At 50.9% G+C, this 24,961-nt stretch overlaps 1 protein-coding gene across 1 annotated transcript in view; it reads right to left on the bottom strand.

The window, feature by feature from the left end:
* Positions 1-24,961, bottom strand: part of LOC133356197 (protein cornichon homolog 2-like) — a gene marked incomplete at its 5' end in the record, with an annotated part of 49,091 nt that overhangs the window by 15,264 nt on the left and 8,866 nt on the right. Inside the window, one exon of the mRNA XM_061573575.1 lies at positions 9,766-9,819. Coding sequence (XP_061429559.1) covers positions 9,766-9,819 — 54 coding nt within the window. The remainder of the gene's footprint in view (positions 1-9,765; positions 9,820-24,961) is intronic.

Below are 24,961 nucleotides of genomic sequence, written 5' to 3'. Positions count from 1 at the left end.
CGCAGACAAGAAAAACTCGCCCCCCCCACCATCACCCTCACCCCCACCCCCCGCGCCTCCCCCGTCCGCTTGCTCGTAAGTCGATTAACCCCCCCCCCCGGGCGGCAATTATTTGGCGATATTCCGGAAACGTCGCAGCCAAAATGCAATCTGGCGTGCGGACGTGCGATGGGGGAGTCGCCGCGGAGCGACCGAGGTCGCGTTTGCATCGAGCGACGGCTCAAGTGCCGGCGCTCCAATTCTACACGTCGTGGTGGGTCATGCGTGTCGGAAGCGCCGATGGGTGGCGTGCGTGGGGGTGAGAGGGGAGAGGCAGGAGAGTGCGTGGAGTAGAGTGAGATGGGAGAGGTGGGAGAAAGCGTGGAGTAGAGTGAGATGAGAGGGAGAGGTAGGAGAGTGCGTGGATGGGAGTAGAGTGAGATGAGAGGGAGAGGTAGGAGAGTGTGTGGAGGGGAGTAGAGTGAGATGAGAGGGAGAGGTAGGAGAGTGCGTGGAGGGGAGTGGAGTGAGATGAGAGGGAGAGGTAGGAGAGTGTGTGGAGGGGAGTAGAGTGAGATGAGAGGGGAGTGGTAAGAGAGTGCGTGGAGGGGAGTGGAGTGAGATGAGAGGGAGAGGTAGGAGAGTGTGTGGAGAGGAGTAGAGTGAGATGAGAGGGAGAGGTAGGAGAGTGCGTGGAGGGGAGTGGAGTGAGATGAGAGGGAGAGGTAGGAGAGTGCGTGGAGGGGAGTAGAGTGAGATGAGAGGGAGAGGTAGGAGAGTGTGTGGATGGGAGTAGAGTGAGATGAGAGGGAGAGGTAGGAGAGTGCGTGGAGGGGAGTGGAGTGAGATGAGAGGGAGAGGTAGGAGAGTGTGTGGAGGGGAGTAGAGTGAGATGAGAGGGGAGTGGTAGGAGAGTGCGTGGAGGGGAGTGGAGTGAGATGAGAGGGGAGAGGTAGGAGAGTGCGTGGAGGGGAGTGGAGCGAGATGAGAGGGGAGTGGTGGGAGAGCGTGTGGAGGGGAGTGGAGTGAGATGAGAGGGGAGAGGTAGGAGAGTGCGTGGAGGGGAGTGGAGCGAGATGAGAGGGGAGTGGTGGGAGAGCGTGTGGAGGGGAGTGGAGTGAGATGAGAGGGGAGAGGTAGGAAAGTGCGTGGAGGGGAGTGGAGTGAGATGAGAGGGAGAGGTAGGAGAGTGCGTGGAGGGGAGTGGAGCGAGATGAGAGGGGAGTGGTGGGAGAGCGTGTGGAGGGGAGTGGAGTGAGATGAGTGGGGAGAGGCAGGAGAGTGCGTGGAGTGGATTAGAGTGAGATGAGAGTGTAGAGGCAGGAGAGTGCGTGAAAGGGAGTGGAGTGAGATTAAGCGTGTCATCTTGAAGTTGATCTGGGATTTCATCGGTAACCGGTGGAGGGATCGAGTCACGATGGATCACGTGGATGTGTTTGGCGATGAGGGGTGAAGACTCTGAGCCGGGCCGATGTGCTCTCGTCTCTCTCCCGCGGTGTCTCGGCGATGTGCAGCGCGTCTTCTTCGAACGCTGGGGAGCCGGGCAAGCCCATCTCTGTACCAGCGTGGACGGCACCCTCGTATTCACCTTCTGAAGCGCTCGCTCATCACCGTAGCGTGCGCGATGACCACCACCACCACCACGTGGCTTTTCTTTCGTGTTGTGCGCGCTGCATTTAGCGCCACAGCGCGTGGATTTGTAGCGTTTACTTGTTTGCTGGTGACTTTGTGTGTTTCGTATCGGAATCGCCTCCAGTGCTGTTGCTGCTGGCGGCAGTAAAAGTTGTTATAAAAGTCACTCCCCCCCCCACCTGTCCCCCGCCCCCATCTGCGACGACAACTCACGCTGCTCGAGCGAGGGCTGATGAATCCATCTGTGCGGAACCGCGTGTGCATCAACACCACAAACAGCAGCAGCAGCATCTGTAGCGGTGGCACGCGCGCACGCACGCGCGTTTATGTGCGCGCGCGTGCGTGCGCGTGCGTGCGTGCGCGTGCGTGCGCGTGTGTGCGCACAGAAACCATCCCCTCCGCCTTCCGACAGCTGCGGGTGATGCGCGATAATTAATGCGCCATATCCGCTCACATTTTAATTTGTTGCCATGGGAACGGCCAATTGTATATTATTTACTCGTCCTTATTTATTTCATTTAGCTTCAGGCCTGACCCGGCTGTTTTGTGCGTTTTGCAGAGCCGCGTCGCTTGCGCCACTTGGAGATCACAACATCTTCATCCAGTCCATCACATGTAGATCACACCATCTCCCTCAAGTCCATCACATGTAGATCACACCATCTCCCTCCACTCCATCACATGGAGATCACATCATCTCCCTCCAGTCCATCACATGTAGATCGCACCATCTCCCTCCAGTTCATCACATGGAGATCGCACCATCTCCCTCTAGTACATCACATGGAGATCACACCATCTCCCTCCAGTTCATCACATGGAGATCACACCATCTCCCTCCAGTTCATCACATGGAGATCACACCATCTCCCTCTAGTCCATCACATGTAGATCACACCATCTCCCTCAGTCCATCACATGGAGATCACACCATCTGCCTCCAGACCATCACATAGAGATCACACCATCTCCCCCAGTCCATCACATAGAGATCACACCATCTCCCTCCAGTCCATCACATGGAGATCACACCATCTCCCTCCAGACCATCACGTGGAGATCACACCATCTCCCTCCAGTCCATCACATGGAGATCACACCATCTCCCTCCAGTCCATCACATGGAGATCACACCATCTCCATCCAGTCCATCACATGGAGATCACACCATCTCCCTCCACTCCATCACATGGAGATCACACCATCTCCCTCTAGTCCATCACATGGAGATCACACCATCTCCCTCCACTCCATCACATGGAGATCACACCATCTCCCTCTAGACCATCACATGTAGATCACACCATCTCCCTCCAGTCCATCACATGGAGATCACACCATCTCCCTCCAGTCCATCACATGGAGATCACACCATCTCCCTCCAGACCATCACGTGGAGATCACACCATCTCCCTCCAGTCCATCACATGGAGATCACACCATCTCCCACCCGTCCATCACATGGAGATCACACCATCTCCCTCCAGTCCATCACAGGGAGATCACACCATCTCCCTACAGTCCATCACATGGAGATCACACCATCTCCCTCTAGTCCATCACATGGAGATCACACCATCTCCCTCCACTCCATCACATGGAGATCACACCATCTCCCTACAGTCCATCACATGGAGATCACACCATCTCCCTCTAGTCCATCACATGGAGATCACACCATCTCCCTACAGTACATCACATGGGGATCACACCATCTCCCTCCAGTCGATCACATGGAGATCACACCATCTCCCTCCAGTCCATCACATGTAGATCACACCATCTCCCTCCAGTCCATCACATGGAGATCACACCATCTCCCTCCAGTCCATCACATGGAGATCACACCATCTCCCTCCAGTTCATCACATGGAGATCACACCATCTCCCTCTAGTCCATCACATGTAGATCACACCATCTCCCTCAGTCCATCACATGGAGATCACAGCATCTGCCTCCAGACCATCACATAGAGATCACACCATCTCCCCCAGTCCATCACATAGAGATCACACCATCTCCCTCCAGTCCATCACATGGAGATCACACCATCTCCATCCAGACCATAACATGTAGATCACACCATCTCCCTCAGTCCATCACATGGAGATCACACCATCTGCCTCCAGACCATCACATAGAGATCACACCATCTCCCCCAGTCCATCACATAGAGATCACACCATCTCCCTCCAGTCCATCACATGGAGATCACACCATCTCCCTCCAGACCATCACATGTAGATCACACCATCTCCCCCAGTCCATCACATAGAGATCACACCATCTCCCTCCAGACCATCACATGTAGATCACACCATCTCCCTCCAGTCCATCACATGGAGATCACACCATCTCCCTCCAGACCATCACATGGAGATCACACCATCTCCCTCCAGTCCATCACGTGGAGATCACACCATCTCCCTCCATCATATGTAGATCACACCATCTCCCCCAGTCCATCACATAGAGATCACACCATCTCCCTCCAGACCATCACATGTAGATCACACCATCTCCCTCCAGTCCATCACATGGAGATCACACCATCTCCCTCCATCACATGGAGATCACACCATCTCCCTCCAGACCATCACATGTAGATCACACCATCTCCCTCCAGTCCATCACATGTAGATCACACCATCTCCCTCCAGTCCATCACATGGAGATCACACCATCTCCCTCCATCACATGGAGATCACACCATCTCCCTCCAGACCATCACATGGAGATCACACCATCTCCCTCCAGTCCATCACATGGAGATCACACCATCTCCCTCCATCACATGGAGATCACACCATCTCCCTCCAGACCATCACATGTAGATCACACCATCTCCCTCCAGTCCATCACATGGAGATCACACCATCTCCCTCCAGTCCATCACATGGAGATCACACCATCTCCCTCCAGACAATCACATGTAGATCACACGATCTCCCTCCAGACCATCACATGTAGATCACACCATCTCCCCCACTCCATCACATGGAGATCACACCATCTCCCTCCAGTCCATCACATGGAGATCACACCATCTCCCCCAGACCATCACATGGAGATCACACCATCTCCCCCCAGACCATCACATGGAGATCACACCATCTCCCTCCATCACATGGAGATCACACCATCTCCCTCCACTCCATCACATGGAGATCACACCATCTCCCTCCATCACATGGAGATCACACCATCTCCCTCTAGTCCATCACGTGGAGATCACACTATCTCCCTCCATTACATCACATGGAGATCACACCATCTCCCTCCATCACATGGAGATCACACCATCTCCCTCCAGACCATCACGTGGAGATCACACCATCTCCCTCCATCACATGTAGATCACACCATCTCCATCCAGACCATCACGTGGAGATCACACCATCTCCCTCCATCACATGGAGATCACACCATCTCCCTCCAGACCATCACGTGGAGATCACACCATCTCCCTCCAGACCATCACATGTAGATCACACCATCTCCCTCTAGACCATCACGTGGAGATCACACCATCTCCCTCCAGTCCATCACATGGAGATCACACCATCCCCCTCCATCACGTGGAGATCACACCATCTCCCTCCATCACATGGAGATCACACCATCCCCCCGAGTCCATCACAGACACATCACACCTTTCTCCTACAGCCCATCACATTTGGAACCTCCCATTTCAAACAGTCTACACAACAAAGGCTCATTCCTTGCAGCATGCTTCAGCCGCACCGAACCTCACAATGGCTCCTCCCACCCTCAACCAGTATATATACAAAAACTGTTTTCTTGGAATTTCTCTTACTTGATGCAGCAGTCGTTGCTGTGACGGTTCTACCTGAAGACGGAAGCTTGTGTTGCCTCCGAAACGTCGTGATTTTTATTCTATTTTTATTTCATTTTTTTAATTTAAATTTTTTACCTACGTGACTTTACAAAAAAAACCTAAGAATAAAATATTTGTGAAAGACCCAACGTAGAAAATCCCTGGGGTTTGATCTTCCACGAAGCTCGCGGTCCACCCCGAAACCAAATCCGTTAAAATCACGAGAGCAGATGCGGATACCTGATGCTCGAATGGGGAATAAATAAAAAAAACTCTCCAGAAGTAGCGTGCGACTGTAGATCAACCAGAACAGAGACCTACAATGGGTAACGACGCAATGGCTCCGATGCACAAATACGAAGAAGACATCACAGCAGTGATAAAACTACTCTGCTACGGCTGTTGCTGCTGCTGCTGACTGTTATCTGCTACGCTTGACCAACCCCGAATGTGAAATTGTAGTCGTTGCCTCTGCACCCTCCTTGACTCAAAATAAAACCAAATCACTTGTGGCTCAAAGCCACAGTTGGGTAAGTGGGAAATGACGACCGGTCTGCAATTCTGAGCTCCAGGGCTGGGTGATTGTCGAGTCTGTTGGAGCAAATTCTGATGTGGGGTCAATTTAAATGCTAATCACGGGGGTGTGGGGGGGGGGGAGTGACTCAGGAAATACCAAACTATAGACTCAGTGGGGCCTTTAGATGTCTTGCAGCAGTTTCCATCACCATTACAGCTGCGTCGTAACGTCGCCTCAAATATCGGGGGCTTGATCGCTTTCCGATGTTCAGCCACTCGCTTATTCGATATTCAAGTAGCCATGAGTGCATTCACGTGTTTTTTCTCACCGTGCTATTTTTTTAATCAGGTAAGGCCCCACTGAGCTATCTAGATATTGTTTTCAGAAGCGACCTGGCCACCACAAATGATAGCTCAACGAAGTGGCTTATCACGCGTAAAATTATCGTAGCCAAAATGCTCTAAACGCGTGATGTTGATTCTAAATGTGGAGGGTAGAACAGGAGGAGCAGGAGAAACACCCACGCGACCATGGGGAGAGAGACACGCAAACTCCAAATATACAGGCGTCAATGTCGGGATCGAACCCACCAACTCCCTTTATTTATGTATTTCTGTTGAACTTCTTTCGTGCCGTACGTAGCCAGCCGTGTTAATCGGAGGTGCGAGGTAGTCAACAATCTCACGAGGAGGAATCCAACTCGGAGTTGCCGGGTTCGTGGCGCAGGACGCAAAGAGAGACGACACTAACACACACACAACACTAACATACACCACACTAACACACACACAACACTAACATACACCACACTAACACACACACAACACTAACATACACCACACTAACACACACACAACACTAACACACACACTAACATACACCACACTAACACACACACTAACACACACACAACACTAACACACACACTAACACACACACAACACTAACATACACCACACTAACACACACACAACACTAACATACACCACACTAACACACACACAACAACTAACACACACACTAACATACACCACCCTAACACACACACTACACACACACAACACTAACACACACACTAACACACACACAACACTAACATACACCACACTAACACACACACAATACTAACATACACACTAACATACACCACACTAACACACACACAACACTAACACACACACAACACTAACACACACACAACCTAACATACACCACACTAACACACACACAACACTAACATACACACTAACATACACCACACTAACACACACACAACACTACACACACACAACACTAGCACTGTGACACACACACAACACTAACATACACCACACTAACACACACCAACACCTAACATACACACTAACATACACCACACTAACACACACACAACACTAACACACACACAACACTAGTACTGTGACACACACACAACACTAACATACACCACACTAACACACACACAACACTAACATACACACTAACATACACCACACTAACACACACACAACACTAACACACACACTAACATACACCACACTAACACACACACAACACTAACACACACACAACACTAGCACTGTGACACACACACAACACTAACATACACCACACTAACACACACACAACACTAACATACACCACACTAACACACACACAACACTAACATACACCACACTAACACACACACACACTAACACACACACTAACATACACCACACTAACACACACACAACACTAACACACACATTAACACACACACCACACTAACACACACACACTAACACACACCACACTAACACACACCACAGTAACACACACACTAGCTCACACCACACTAACACACACCACAGTAACACACACACACTAGCACACACCACACTAACACACACCACACTAACACACCACATTAACACACACACAACACTAACACACACCACACTAACACACACACTAATACACACACCACACTAATACACACACTAATACACACACCACACTAACACACACCACACTAACACACACACTAATAAACACACCACACTGACACACACTAATACACACACATACTAACACACACACTACACTAACACACACACAACACTAACCCACACACTAACACACACACCACACTAACACACAAACTAACACACGCCACACTAACACACCACACTAATACACACACATACTAACACACACACTACACTAACACACACACCGCACTAACACACACACTAACACACACACCACACTAACACACCACACTAACACACACACTAACACACACACCACACTAACACACACACTAACACACACCACACTAACACACCACACTAACACACACATTAATACACACACCACACTAACACAACAACAACCGCCATTCGCCACTAAGTGGCGGTGACATCACCACGACGCTTGTGCCAGGCCATGTGCACCTTTAGGCCACGTGAAGTGTCGAACGCCCGCTGGCAGGAGGTCACGGGGCAGACCCAGCAGGTGCCACGTGTCGACTGACCGAGATGACCGAGACGACTGGCTGATGCACCACCTGTGCCCCCTACTGTACCAACTTGCTGTGCTTTAGCCACCCGGTGCTCTGCTCGTTGTTGTGAGCGTCGCTCCTCCGCCCTCCGTTGTTGTTGGAGGGCGACTGCCTCCAACTGCCCGGTAGCGTCCTTCACGAGCCTCCTCCACAGAGGCCGATTTTGACACCGCTGGTACCAGTCATCGGCAAGTCCACTCAGCTCCACGTCCTCCTGTACCACATCACTCCATCTCTTCTCTAGCCCGTGCCGCGCCGGTTTAGCCCCCTCGATCCGGCCGAACAAAAGCTGTTTAGGCATGCGGTGGCTGGGCATGCGGGCTACATTACCCAGCCAATGCAGCCTTGCCTGCCGGAGGAGCTCTCCGATGGGACTTTGCCCAGATCTTTCAAGGATTTGTGAGCTCCTCACACAATCCAGCCTGATTAAACCCAGGATGGATCGTAGGCAGGCCAGCCTAAATGTTTCCAACCGGCGAAGATGCTCCATTAGGGGGTCCACGTTTCGCAAGCGTAGAGAAGGGAGGGAATGACTGTGGCCGAGAAGACCTGAAGCTTCGTGCGGAGCGACAGACCAGGTAGCTTCCACACAGCGTTACGCAACCGACGAAAATATATTGCCGCTCGACTGATTCGGAGTGAGACCTCTGCTGTTAAACTGGAGCCGGTCATAAGCACACTGCCCAGGTATGGGAAACTATCCACTCTCTCCACACACACACACTAACACACACTAACACACACACCACACTAACACACACCACACACTAACACACACACACCACTAACACACACACTAACACACGCACACTAACACACACACACTAACACACGCACTAAAACACACTAACACACACACACACAAAACTAACACACGCACTAACACACACTAACACACACACAACACTAACACACACACTAACATACACACACACACACACCACCTACACACAAACCACACCAACACACACACTAACACACTAACACACACACTAACACACCCCACACCGACCAGCTGATAAAACGTCACCCTCAACCCATTGCTTCACACGACACGGTGTGAGGTGTGCGGTGTAGGGTGACAGTGCGCCTGCTAACGCAGAGATCGCAGGAGATTATATCATCATCTTAGCGGGGTGGGGGGCAGGTAGGTAGGTGGGGGGGAGAGATGTCACGGGGTCGACGCGGCTCGGAGGCGAGCGCGCGTGTGGGAGTGCGTGCGTGCGCGCGTGTGTGACGCATGACCAGCAGACCTTTTTCAGCATTCGGCAGATGCGCTCCACCTTCCTTAGCCGCTCCATTTGCGTCTTTGCGCCGGCCACGTTGTGTGGGTGGGGTGGGGTGGGGGTCACAGAAGGCAAAGGACAAGAGGCAGACAACAGCACGGGCACGGTTAAACCGGCGTTGTGGTGTGGGGTTGCGTACAGAGAGAGAAGTTCCACCATTGGAGGATTCGAGGTTTTCTGTGGTTGGGGGGCTGTCCGTAAATGACGTCACGCGATTTTAGGCAATTTTTGACCCCCCCCCCCGGTCGTCAGACGGCGTCACAAAAAGTCAGCCCCCCCCCCCCCTCAAATATGACGTCACAAGCTCCCCCCCCCCCAAAAAAAATGCTTCAAATCGCTCTAAACTATTGACATTGCAGTGCGTATTTAATGTGGCGCTGCACTCTGATGTTGCAGGAGAAAACATTTATTAAACGTCTATTTAATTAAGTAGAACGTGTTGTCTATATTTATTTAAAGTTGTGCATTTTGATGTGACGTCACATTTCTCAACAACACCCCCCCCCCTCGTCACACATCGTAACAAATATCTGACCACCCCCCCACCCCCTAGGTGCGTGACGTCATTTATGGTCGGCCCCTTAACGCGTGCTGGCCACGACTTTTGGGGGGCCCCGCAAATCGACGGCCGCCACGGAGCAAAATGGAGGCCGACGCGGTTGACGGTTGGTGACGCGTCTCCTGGGTCACGTGCGTGACGCGAATGATGTCATTCGGGGGCTGGTGGTGGGGGCGGGGCGGTGTTGAACGTCACAAAAGAGGTTTGCCGACCCCACGTGAAGTGTGACGGGGTCGCTGCGCACGTGATTGGTAGACGCTTTATCGACCACCCTACCTCCCCCCCGAAGAAGGGATGATGGGCTGAGTCAACCGCCACCAATCAGGATTTCAACGCTTCACATTTAGATTTCATTGGGACCCGCTCGCTCTCACAACCGCTGATTCACCTGGAGGTAAACGTGTAAATATATCAATAAAAACACGATGTAACATCAACAATATCTCACCACAATATATTTACCCTGTAGGTATATTCTCGTCAATCCGCCTGTCGCGCTGCCACGTGCTCTACCAGAGGCGTGACTGACTTGCCCACCGCCATGATAATGTGGAATTCCGTCCACCACCGCCGGCAGAGATGAGCCCAAAATCCATCACTCGCTTTGAGTTGGCAGATGGACGTTGCATTGACCTAGGGGAGGCCCAGGCTCAGCTATTCGCCGACGCTGATTTTAGCCGTGAGCGGGAATCGAACGCAGGTCGTTGGGGGTCCTACCCGCTGCACATCTCCTCCCGACGTTGCTTATAGTGAACAAAAGACAAAGATCCCCCGTATAGCCTCTCCGGCCTTCGAAGGTACCGCCTTTCATAGGTGCTACTCGCTAACACCACTTGTCCTAACCAGTCTGTTAAGGCTATACGGGGGGGTGTTTGTCTCTGTTGATTGAGTGAGTGTGGGGTGTGTGTACGTTCTCCACTGTTCTACATGGGTTTACTCCGGGTACCCTGCTTTTTCCCCATTGCTAAAAACAAACAAACAAACACACAAACAAACACACAATGTGACCAGTATTGATTCTTCAGCCGCACCGAACCTCACAACAATAATATCCAGGTGTCTGCCTTGGCTCCTCCCACCCTCAACCAGTATATATACAAGGACTGTTTTCTTGGAATTTCTCTCACTTGATGCAGCAATCGTGCTGTGACGGTTCCACCTGAAGACGGAAGCTTGTGTTGCCTCCGAAACGTCGTGATTTTGATTTTATTTTTATTTAACTTTTATGAATTTTTTTTTTTACCTACGTGACTTAACCGAAAAAAACCTAAGAATATGACCAGTATTGGCCACGTGTATTTATTTTATTTTGCCAGGCGAGGCCCACTGAGCTACGTAGTTCTGTTTCAGAAGCGACCTGGCCACAAACGACAGCTCAGCGAAGTGGCTTGTCGTCACGTGGAAATGTTTAGCAGGAGACAAATACACTTAACGCGAGATGTTGATTCTATATGCGGAGGGAAAAACCGGTAGACCCGGAGAAAAATCCACGCGACCACGGTAGGGAAAGAGAAAACATGCAAAACTCCTAATATACAGCAGGGTCGGGATCGAACCCACGACCTCCTGTATACCAGGCGAGGTAGTTAACATCTCCTAGCCACCCTGATGATGATAACGAGAGAGAGACGCAAACTCCAAATATACAGCAGGCGTCGTCAGGATCGGGATCGAACTCACGACCTTCTGTATACCAGGCGAGGTAGTTAACATCTCCTAGCCACCCTGATGATGATAACGAGAGAGAGACGCAAGCTCCAAATATACAGCAGGCGTCGTCAGGGTCAGGATCGAACCCACGACCTCCTGTATACCAGGCGAGGTAGTTAACATCTCCTAGCCACCCTGATGATGATAACGAGAGAGAGACGCAAGCTCCAAATATACAGCAGGCGTCGTCAGGGTCAGGATCGAACCCACGACCTCCTGTATACTAGGCGAGGTAGTTAACATCTCCTAGCCACCCTCATGATGATGATGATGAGAGAGAGACGCAAACTCCAAATATACAGCAGGCGTCGTCAGGACCGGGATCGAACCCACGACCTCCTGTATACCAGGCGAGGTAGTTACCATCTCGCCACTGCAGTGCCCCAATAATATTCCAATGCTATAAAAAACCAACAGCTTAAAAATTACTCAATTGGGATTACACCTCAGCAGCAACAGCAGCGACATCAGCACCCTTCTCCCGCAAAAACAACTCGGCAAGACCCTCCTGAGAACGAGTCACGAGACTCAGTGAGGCTTCCCTGGGTCAACAAGCGAAATCATGCGATTGATAATGTGTTCATGTATGTACGTAGAACTTATTTCGCACCGAACGTAGCCAGCCGTGCTAATCGGAGGTGCGGGATGTATCATCATCATCGTCGTAAGAAACAACAACAGCAGCAGCCATGGATAATCCACTGCTGGATGAAGGCCTCTTCACGTAGCCTCCATCTCTTACGACGAGGCGATTCTCACCAGAGTCGAGTCCGTCGCTCCATCTCCCTCGCGGGGACGTCCATCCCTCAGCCGCTATCTCCTCCCAACTGTTTGCCAACTGTAAATATTCCATCTTATCGCCCTTCCCCACGCTGATCTCACCGTAGCTGTCCCATCGTTATATATATAAAACATATCTATATTTTACAATTTTAATAATAATATAGTTGTATTTGTTTTCAGAGGGCCTTGGCCGCGCTCGTTATCCGCAGAATAAACAAAATGCTCCCTCTACTAGCCCACAAAAGCCAGGCTTAGTCGTATTTGCTATTCATTTGGTGTCTGTATGTGCGTGCCAATACGGGACACGCGTGCAATCAACGCGCGCTCTGCGGGCCGCAGTTGGAGCTATCCGATGACCGAGACACGCGCAGCCCCGCCGCCTCTTAACTGCAGCGCGTCGCAAGCGCCGAAGCCGTGGTTTTGGCCTACTCTTCCAACGTTGAGCACGAGTGTCGGAAGAGCGGTGGGGCCCTACCCGCACTTTACCCCACCGGCATCTGCGAGGGCGTTATCGAGGCGAGTTGCGGGGTTGGTGTGGGTGAGACACAGAGCGGGGGGTCGGGGGGGGGTCTCCAGGAGAGGTTCAGGAATCACTCGCCACTGTTGTCAGCCGTGGCTGGGGAATCGAACCCAGGTGGGCAGGTCAGTAGTGCACCACCAGCACCGCTTTGTATTTGTTTTATGCACACGCAGAGACGCACGCAGACAGATGCACAGACACAACAACAACCACAACCGCCGTTCGTCTTATGTGGCAGCGACGTCACCACGGCGCTTGTGTCCATGCTAGGTCAGGGGTCGTGCGAGGTCACGGGGTCGTGCAAGGTCAGGGGTCGTGATAGGGCAGGGGTCGTGCGAGGTCACGGGGTCGTGCAAGGTCAGGGGTCGTGATAGGTCAGGGGTCGTGCAAGGTCACGGGGTCGTGCTAGGTCACGGGGTCGTGCTAGATCACGGGGTCGTGCTAGGTCACGGGGTCGTGCAAGGTCACGGGGTCGTGCTAGGACAGGGGTCGTGCAAGGTCACGGGGTTGTGCAAAGTCACGGGGTTGTGCAAGGTCACGGGGTCGTGCTAGGTCACGTGGTGGTGCAAGGTCACGGGGTCGTGCTAGGTCACGTGGTGGTGCAAGGTCACGGGGTCGTGCGAGGTCACAGGGTCGTGCTAGGTCACGGGGTCGTGCAAGGTCACAGGGTCGTGCTAGGTCACGGGGTCGTGCAAGGTCAGGGGTCGTGCTAGGTCACGTGGTGGTGCAAGGTCACGTGGTCGTGCAAGGTCACGTGGTGGTGCTAGGTCACGGGGTCGTGCTGTATCTTGACTTAACGCTTTCGTGACTGCAGGAATTCATATTCTTTGGATCTTTCGGTAAAGTCACGTGGATAGGTTCAAAGAAATAACAAAAAATAAAAATAGACTTCGACGTTTCGATCGCAACACAAGCGCATGACGACCGCTTGTGTTGCGATCGAAACGCAGTAGTTTTTTTGGTTATTTTTGATTATTTTTTGTTATTTTCTTTGAACCTATCCACGTGACTTCGCCGACCGACCCAAGGAATATGAACAACAAGAGGAGCTACGTTCTATTTCGAATTGGGAACAAAATACAACCCCCTCATTATTTCAAGAGCACGAAGATGGGGGCATCACGAATCAGTCCTTGAAGAGCCGCACGCGGCATCGGAACCTCGGGGCAACCGAAGCAAACCCCCCTCCCCCCACCCGTGCCAGGTGCACTCCGAGACCTCGTGAAGTGTTGCAAGGTCCATCTTCTTGGTTCTTTCGGCAAAGTCACGTAGAAAGAAATTAATTAAAAAATAAAAATAAAACATAATAAAATAATTCTCACGACGTTTCGGCCACAACGCAAGTAGCCGTCTTCAGAAGAACAGGTCTGTCAAGAGACAGAATCCTTGAAGAACAGGTCTGTCAAGAGACAGAATCCTTGACAGACCTGTTCTTCACCTGAAGACGGCTACTTGCGTTGTGGCCGAAACGTCGTGAGACTTATTTTATTATGTTTTATTTTTATTTTTTTATTAATTTATTTCTACGTGACGTTACCGAAAGAACCAAGAAGATGAATCCCTGCAGTCACGAAAGCTTTACATCGAAATGTTGCAAGGTCGCTGCTAGCAGGAGGTCACGGTACAGACCCTGCGGGTGCCATGGGTTTGACCGAGCGAGATGACCGCCAGATGCACCACGCGTTGCTTCCCTCGAATGTAGCAACTCGCCGCGTTTTATCCACCCAGGAACTACGCTCGTTGTTGTGAGCGTCGCTCCTCTGCCCTCCATAGGAGGGCGACTGCCTCCAACTGCCCGGTAGCAGCGTCCTTCACGAGCCTCGCTCCACAGAGGCCCATCTCGACACCGCTGGTACCAGTCATCGGCAAGTCCACTCAGCTCCACATCATCTTGGACTGCATAAGCCAATCTCTTCTCGAGCCAATGCCGCACCCGTTTAGCCCCCTCCATCCCTACAAACAAAAGCTGTTAGGGCATGCGGGGGCTGGGCATGCGGGCTACATGACCCAGCCAACGCAGCCTTGCCTGCCTGGAGGAGCTCGCTGATGATGAGGCTGCGCCACCACTCTCCCCCCACCAAACAAAGACAAAGATCCCCCGTATAGCCTCAACAGAATGTAGGGGCAAGTGCTGTTAGCGAGCAGCACCTACGATGGCCGGCACGGCACACGAGGGAGCGCGTGGCCAGCACCACGCCCGACCGCCTTTGTCTCCCCAGTGGCGATGTTTACACACCGCACCAGGTACTCATTTGAGGCTGAGTCGACCTACGGGAGGCCTAGGGACCGGTTCAGATATTCGTCGCTGGGTGTTGGCCGTGAGTGGGAATCGAACTCGGGTCGCCGGGTTCGTATCGCAGCGTAGCGCTAACCGTGGCACTACCGCTCCCCACCTTCCACCTTACACACACACACAGACACCACTCACACAGACACCACACACACTCACACACACACAGACACCACACACGCACACACACACACACTCACACACAGACACCACACACACACTCACACACACACACTCACACACAGACACCACACACACAAACACCACACACACTCACACACACACAGACACCACACACGCACACACACACACACTCACACACAGACACCACACACACAAACACCACACACACACACTCACACACACAGACACCACACACACAGACACCACACACACAGACACCACACACACAAACACCACACACACACACTCACACACACACATACACCACACACGCACACACACACACAGACACCACTCACACAGACACCACTCACACAGACACACTCACACACACACACTCACACACACACACTCACACACACACATACACCACACACGCACACACACACACAGACACCACTCACACAGACACCACTCACACAGACACACTCACACACACACACTCACACACACACACTCACACACACACATACACCACACACGCACACACACACACAGACACCACACACACAGACACCACTCACACAGACACCACACACACACACTCACACACACACATACACCACACACGCACACACACACACAGACACCACACACACAGACACCACACACACACACACAGACATCACACACACAGACACCACACACACACACTCACACACACACATACACCACACACACTCACACACACACATACACCACACACGCACACACACACACAGACACCACACACACAGACACCACACACACACACAGACACCACACACAGACACCACACACACACACTCACACACACACATACACCACACACACTCACACACACACATACACCACACACGCACACACACACAGACATCACACACGCACACACAGACACCACACACACAGACACTACACATACACACTCACACACACAGACACCACACACGCACACACACACACAGACATCACACACGCACACACAGACACCACACACACAGACACCACACACACACACACAGACACCACACACACACACACACAGACACCACACACATACAGACACCACACACGTACACACGCACCGTGACACGCAGGAAGCGCTTGCAAATTGAATCAATCGAATCTGGGTCACGGTGGGAATTGAGAGAGAGAGAAAAAAAGAGAGAGAGAGAGGAGGAGGAGAAGGACGGGGAAAAAAAATTGGGACTGAGCGAGGAACAGCCGGTGGGAACGTCGCGAATGATGAAGTCTTGACACGGAGACGCGACTTGGGAAATCTGCTGACGCAGCGGGAATCCGCGTGCAGGGAATAAGTGGCAGCAGTAGCAGCAGCAGTAGCAGCGGCAGTGGCAGGGCGAGTGTGGGGGCGAGCGTGGGGGTGAGTGTGGGGTGAGCGTGGGGTGAGCGTGGGATGAGCGTGAGGTTGAGCGTGGGGTGAGCGTAGGGGTGAGCGTGGGGTGAGCGTGGGGGTGAGTGTGGGGGTGAGTGTGGGGTGAGTGTGGGGGTGAGCGTGGGGTGAGCGTGGGGGTGAGCGTGGGGGTGAGCGTGGGGCGAGCGTGGGGTGAGCGTGGGGCGAGCGGGGGGGTGAGCGTGGGGTGAGCGTGGGGGTGAGTGTGGGGGTGAGTGTGGGGTGAGTGAGCGTTACAACCAGAGGTGTCCCTACACGAGCTGCCAGCAACTGGCGCCATCGGCAAACCATGCAATTGGCGCCGCCAACCCCCAAACCCCAAGGGCAACAACATCTTGGCTGAGGTTTTTTGGTGAACCGCGAAACATTTTGCCCCCCTCCGTTTCGATGTAATGTTTTTTGTGAGCTTTTCGTTTTTTAAACAGAGGCATGATTTTTCGCTCCGTCCGTCCGTACGCACGCCTGTCCAACCCAATACATGCTCAGAAATGTTGCCAAATTAATTATAATTCATATTCCCTCTATGCGCACGGGGAATTGAAACAATTACATTTTCGTTATTTGTATTTCGTTATTTGCATTTTTTCCTTGTATTTTTTTATTTGGAATTTTTTCCTCGAATTTTTTATACTTGCATTTATTTTCGTATTTTTTTCCTCGGCTTTTTTACTGGCATTTTTTGTTATTTGTATATTTTTTACATTTTTATTTTTGTATTTTGTTTTCATCTTCTTGGTTCTTTCGGTAAAGTCACGTAGAAGGGAAGTAATAAAATAATAAAAATAAAACATAATAAAACAATTCTCACGACGTTTCGGCCACAACGCAAGCAGCCGTCCTCAGGTGAAAACCAGGTCCGTCGAGGCGACAGAGTCTGAATGAAATTCAATGAAATTCAGACTCTGTCGCCTCGACGGACCTGGTTTTCACCTGAGGACGGCTGCTTGCGTTGTGGCCGAAACGTCGTGAGAATTGTTTTATTATGTTTTATTTTTATTATTTTATTACTTCCCTTCTACGTGACTTTACCGAAAGAACCAAGAAGATGAATCCCTGCAGTCACGAAAGCTTTAAATCGAAATTGTATTTTGTTGTTGTATTTTTTTATTTGTATTTTTATCCCTAAAATTTGGCGCCCCCCGTCCCCCACTTTTACGGTGTGAAATAAGTTCAACATACGTACACACACATACGTGGTGGGTTGACTGATCCCCATGTGCTTCAGACTATGATGGTTACGAGCACACTTGGTATGTGTATGTATGTTGATCTTCTTAAAGCAGCCAAAATATTCTCAAGCGCGTGATGTGGATTCTGAATGCGGGGGGGCAAACCCGGAGGACCAGGAGACACATTCATGCGACCACGAGGAGAGAGAGACACGCAAACTCCAAAGAGACACGCAAACTCCAAATATACAGCAGGCGTCAGGGTCGGGGTCGAACCCACGACCTCCTGTATACCCGGCGAGGTGGTTAATATCTCCTAGCCACTGTGATCATGATGATAACGAGAGAGAGAGAGACACGCAAACTCCAAATACACAGCAGGCTTCAGGGTCGGGGTCGAACCCACGACCTCCTGTATACCAGACGAGGTAGTTAACATCTCCTAGCCACTGTGATCATGATGATAATGAGAGAGAGAGACACGCAAACTCCAAATACACAGCAGGCTTCAGGGTCGGGGTCGAACCCACGACCTCCTGTATACCCGGCGAGGCAGTTAACATCTCGCCATCACGCAAACTCCAACGTACAGCAGGCCTTTCTCGCCTTCATAGGTGCCGCCTTTCATAGGTGCTACTCACTAACACCACTTGCCCCAATCAGTCTGTAAGGCTATACGGGGGATCTTTGTCTTTGTTGATTGAGTGAGTGTGGGGGTGTGTGTACGTTCTCGCCCTGTTCTTCATAGGTTTACTCCGAGTTCCCTGTTTTTTTCCCCATAGCAAAAAAAAGCACACACACAAACACACAATGTGGCCAGTATTGACCACGTGCATTTATTTTATTTTGCCAGGCAAGGCCCACTGAGCGACGCAGCTCTGTTTCACAAGCGACCTGGCCACAAACGACAGCTCAACGAAGTGGCTTGTCGTCACGTGGATATTTATAGCAGGAGACAAATGCACTTAACGCGAGATGTTGGTTCTATATGCGGAGGGTAAAACCGCGGGCCCGGAGGAAAAATTCACGCCAGGGCAGGGAGAAAGAGAACACGCAAATTCCCAATATACATCAGGGTGGGGGTCGTACCCACGACCTCCTGTATACCAGGCAAGGTAGTTAACATCTCCTAGCCACCCTGATGATGATAATGAGAGAGAGACGCAAACTCCAAATTTACAGGAGGGTCGGGGTCGTACCCACGACCTCCTGTATACCAGGCGAGGTAGTTAACATCTCCTAGCCACCCTGATGATGATAATGATGAGAGAGAGAGACATGCAACCTCCAAATATACAGCAGCAGGCGTCGTCAGGACCGCGATCGAACCCACGACCTCCTGTATACCAGGCGAGGTAGTTAACATCTCCTAGCCACCCTGATGATGATGATGAGAGAGAGAGACGCAAACTCCAAATATACAGCAGGCGTCGTCAGGACCGGCATCGAAACCACGACCTCCTGTATATTAGGCGAGGTAGTTAACATCTCCTAGCCACCCTGATGATGATAATGAGAGAGAGACGCAAACTCCAAATTTACAGCAGGGTCCGGGGTCCTACCCACGACCTCCTGTATACCAGGCGAGGTAGTTAACATCTCGCCACTGCGGCGCCTCATAGCATCGCGATGCTATAAAATGAACCTGCAAATTCACTATTTGGGATTGCACCGAAGCAGCAGCGCCTCGCTACTGCTAAAAAACAACTCGGTAGGACCATCCTGAGAATGAGTCGAGGCTTCCCTGGGTAACAAGCGAATGAATAATAATTCACAGTGTGACATTTTTTTTTTCGTGGGTAGTAAGTGTTATTTTCCAATTGCTTATTCCTCAAAAGTGCAGAAAATGTCTATTATTACCCACAAACTTTGCTTTTGTGACGAGGACACAAAAGCTAAGGTAATAATCCACTCCTTTAATAACACTGTCTTGTTCGTGGGTAGTAAGTGTTATTTCCTAATTGCTTATGCCTCAAAAGTACTGAAAATTACTATTATTCCCAACAAACTTTGCTTTTGTGACCAGGACAGTGATTCATCTTCTTGGTTCTTTCGGTATAGTCACGTAGAAGGGAAGTAATAAAATAATAAAAACAAAACATAATAAAATAATTCTCACGACGTTTCGGCGACAACGCCTCGACAGACCTGGTCTTCACCTGAGGACGGCTGCTTGCGTTGTGGCCGAAACGTCGTGAGAATTATTTTATTATGTTTTATTTTTATTATTTTATTACTTCCCTTCTACGTGACTTTACCGAAAGAACCAAGAAGATGAATCCCTGCAGTCACGAAAGCTTTAAATCGAAAAAAAAAACAGGACAGTGATGTTTTAAAAATGTTCAATGAGAAAACGTGGTGTGCATTTGTGTTATTCCTTCATGTAAAGTCCTGGCCACAAACGCAAAGGTTTGTGCGGAATAAAATAAATTTTCTATACTTTCGAGGCTGAAGAAATTGGAAAAATCACACTTACTACGCAGGAACAAAAATCGTGTTACATAGTGTACAATGTATTCGTCTATGTGATGTTTACGCATACTATTCATATTCTCTGGGTCTTTCGGTAAAAGTCACGTAGATAGCTTCAAAGGAAATAACAAAACAACAAAATACACTGATTGGCTCACAGGCGAAGACATCACATTTACGCTCCCGTCTATTTAAGACCGCCTGATGATGCTGGCTGCTGTTGTTGTTAGTGTACTTACCGGCGAAACGTTACGGTACACGAATTGCAAATGTTGTGGGTGGTTTTAGTCTTCAACGCAACAACCGGTGTGCTGTATTGGTTACGAAACGGCCAGGTTTTGTTTCACGTGACGGACCTTACTCATCGGCTGCGTTGGGTGGTGGCGGGTCTGACGACGCATTTATATCTACGCGATCTCCCCCAAAACACCTCCATGATGGAGCGTGTACGGAGGTTGAACTTGTTCAAAGACCGGGTCAAGTCAGACAGACTGATTGACTGACTAACCGCTGCGCCACCACTCGCCACTGCCACGCCCTCACCAAAGGCACTCGGTGACACTCCACGCCGATTGCCCCTCGATCTCGCAGGAGCAGCTCTGGTTTCATCACCTCCGATGGCCGTGCCCAGATTATATCCGTGGTCCTCTCTCTCTCTGGGCACCAGGCAAGGGGCTCAAACATTGGCGTCGTTCACTCAGAACCGTCTCACGGCGTGGACACGTGGATTGCAGGGCGTTGATGAAGACTGACAGACTGACAGACTGACAGACAAACTGACTGACTGACTGACAGACTAACAAACTGACAGACAGACTGACAGACTGACTGACAGACTGACTGACAGACTGACTAACAGACTAACAGACTGACAGACTGACTGACAGACTGACTGACAGACTGACTGACAGACTGACATACTAACAGACTGACAGACAGACTGACTGACAGACTGACAGACTAACAGACTGACAGACTGACAGACTGACAGACAGACTGACTGACAGACTAACAGACTGACAGACCAACAGACTGACTGACAGACTGACAGACTAACAGACTAACAGACAGACTGACAGACTGACAGACTGACTGACAGACTGACAGACTGACTGACAGACTAACAGACTGACTGACAGACTGACAGACTAACAGACTGACTGACAGGCTGACAGACTAACAGACTAACAGACTGACTGACAGACTGACTGACAGACTGACTGACAGACTAACAGACAGACTGACAGATTAACAGACTAACAGACTGACTGACAGACTGACTGACAGACTGACTGACAGACTAACAGACAGACTGACAGATTAACAGACTAACAGACTGACTGACAGACTGACAGACAGACTGACTAACAGACTGACAGACTGACAAACTGACTGACTGACAGACGGACTGACTGACGGACTGACAGACTGACTGACTAACAGACTGACAAACTGACTGACAGACTGACAGACTAACAGACTGACAGACTGACTGACAGACTGACTAACAGACTGACTAACAGACTGACTCACAGACTGACTGACAGACTAACAAACTGACTAACAAACGGACAGACTGACTAACAGACTGACTAAACAGACAGACAGCCTGACTGACTGTCAGATTCAATATACAGACTGATAGACAGACAGGCCGACTGACATATAGATATATATACATACTCACTGACAGACAGACAGTCTGATTGACTGACAGATAAACAGACTGACTGACAGTTGTGTGCAGCTTTACTTAAAAAAAAGTTTTCAGCTGCAGCTGACCACCCAACACGGACCTGCAACGAGCTTGCCACGAGGTTTCCACGACTCTGCCACGAGACTGCTACGAGACTGCAAAGAGCCTGCCACGAGACTTCCACGAGCCTGCCACGAGCCTGCCACTAGCCTGCAAGGAGCTTGCAAAGAGCCTGCCACGAGATTGCAACGAGCCTGCCACGAGCTTGCAAAGAGCCTGCCACGAGACTTCCACGAGCCTGCCACTAGCCTGCAAGGAGCTTGCAAAGAGCCTGCCACGAGATTGCAACGAGCCTGCCACGAGCTTGCAAAGAGCCTGCCACGAGACTTCCACGAGCCTGCCACTAGCCTGCAAGGAGCTTGCAAAGAGCCTGCCACGAGATTGCAACGAGCCTGCCACGAGCTTGCAAAGAGCCTGCCACGAGACTTCCACGAGCCAGCAAGGAGCTTGCAAGGAGCCTGCCACGAGGCTGCCACGGGCTTCTCTGACGGTTGCCACTTCACCCATCCGCGTCGCCGTCGCTGATGCGCTCGTCAGCTGAGCAAGCGACGAGCCCCGTTATGAAACGAGCCGCAAAAAACGGACGGACGAGGCGACGCGCCGTCCACGCGTGTGACAACAGCACCCGTCTAAATGGCAATTGCCGTTTGCTTACAACTATACATTGTTTTGCTTCTGTCACCACGTGAATATTGTGTCAGGAGATGAACGTGACAATCTGCGAGCCACAACGCGACGATAATCTGCTGCACGGACGATGCGATTATCGCGGAATTTAATGTCGTTTCGTATCATCGGCAATGTGTTCCACCACCAAAGCGGAGGTCACAACAACACTCACCCACCCAGCCACTCACCCAGCCACTCATCCACCCACTCATCCACCCAGCCACCCACCCAGCCATTCACCCAGCCACTCACCCAGCCAGCCACTCACTCAGCCACTCACCCAGCCATCCACCCAGCCACTCACCCAGCCACTCACCCACTCGCTCACCCACCCACCCAGCCACTCACACACCCACTCACCCAGCCACTCACCCAGCCACTCACTCACCACACTGCACGGTCACAACAACACTCACCCACCCACTCACCCAGCCACTCACCCACTCACTCACTACACTGCAAGGTCACAACACTCACCCACCCACTCACCCAGCCACTCACCCAGCCACTCACCCAGCCACTCACTCACTACACTGCAAGGTCACACCAACACTCACCCAGCCACTCACCCACTCACTCACTACACTGCAAGGTCACAACAACACTCACCCACCCACCCACCCACTCACCCACCCACTCACCCAGCCACTCACCCACTCACTCACTACACTGCAAGGTCACAACAACACTCACTCACCCACTCACTCACCCACCCACTCACCACACCGCAGGTCACCTCACTTCTCTCTCCGCTTTATCCCTCGCACTCCTCCTCTGTGGAATTCTCTCCTCCCATCATCATCATCATCATCGTCACTTTCCTCCCCAGCTCTCACAACAACAACAATAACCTCTTTCAATTCAAGAAACGTACTACACTCTTCTCTACCACCACTTCGTGGGGGAAGTCAACAGAGGTTGTCCTATGGATCGACTCGCCCCCGTCATTGAAATGTGGAATGGACTGTAAACTGGAGATAACCCACCAATGCCCTCACCGTGGCTCATTCGGCGAAACTGGACCGCACTTTGACCGTTATAACTCAGATGTGCTCATAATAGAGGCTGTCGGGTTAGATCGCGTCAATAAAAATGTGTCGTCAAACCCGCCACCGCCCGACGCAGCCAATTAGTGAGGCGTGTCACGTGACGGGAACGTGCCAATTCGTTATTGGTGGAGGGGAGTATTGTGAGTAACCAATGAGGGGGCGAGCAGAGGCAGGTGCCAACGGGTTGACACTCAAGAATGACGTAACGCAAGGCCGTAGCCATGGAGACAACATTGGGGGGACCAAATCTTTCAGGGGGGCTGGGCCCCCCTCCCCCCCTAGAAAAAATATAAATTTGAAAACGAATTTCCTGCCATTTCTTCCCTAAAATATAAAAATTCACTAACACATAGGATTGACTTTTTACGTTTTTTTTTTACAATAATGTCTAATAGTGTATTGTATTCCATTGCTCTGTTTTTTCTTTTTTACCTTTTCTTGTTTCATTGTATGTAATGGCAGAGATTAGGGATTTATAAAGTACAACCATAACCACAATCATATAAACAGAAATATCGATTTAAAGCTTTCGTGACTGCAGGGATTCATATTCTTGGATGTTTCGGTAAAGTCACGTAGAAGGGAAATAATAAAATAATAAAAATAAAACATA

This window comes from Lethenteron reissneri, chromosome 53 (assembly GCF_015708825.2).
Source record: "Lethenteron reissneri isolate LAM-NWPU_2019-01 chromosome 53, ASM1570882v1, whole genome shotgun sequence".
NCBI classification, from domain to species: Eukaryota; Metazoa; Chordata; class Hyperoartia; order Petromyzontiformes; family Petromyzontidae; genus Lethenteron; species Lethenteron reissneri.
This window is presented reverse-complemented; position numbering and strand designations above follow the sequence as displayed.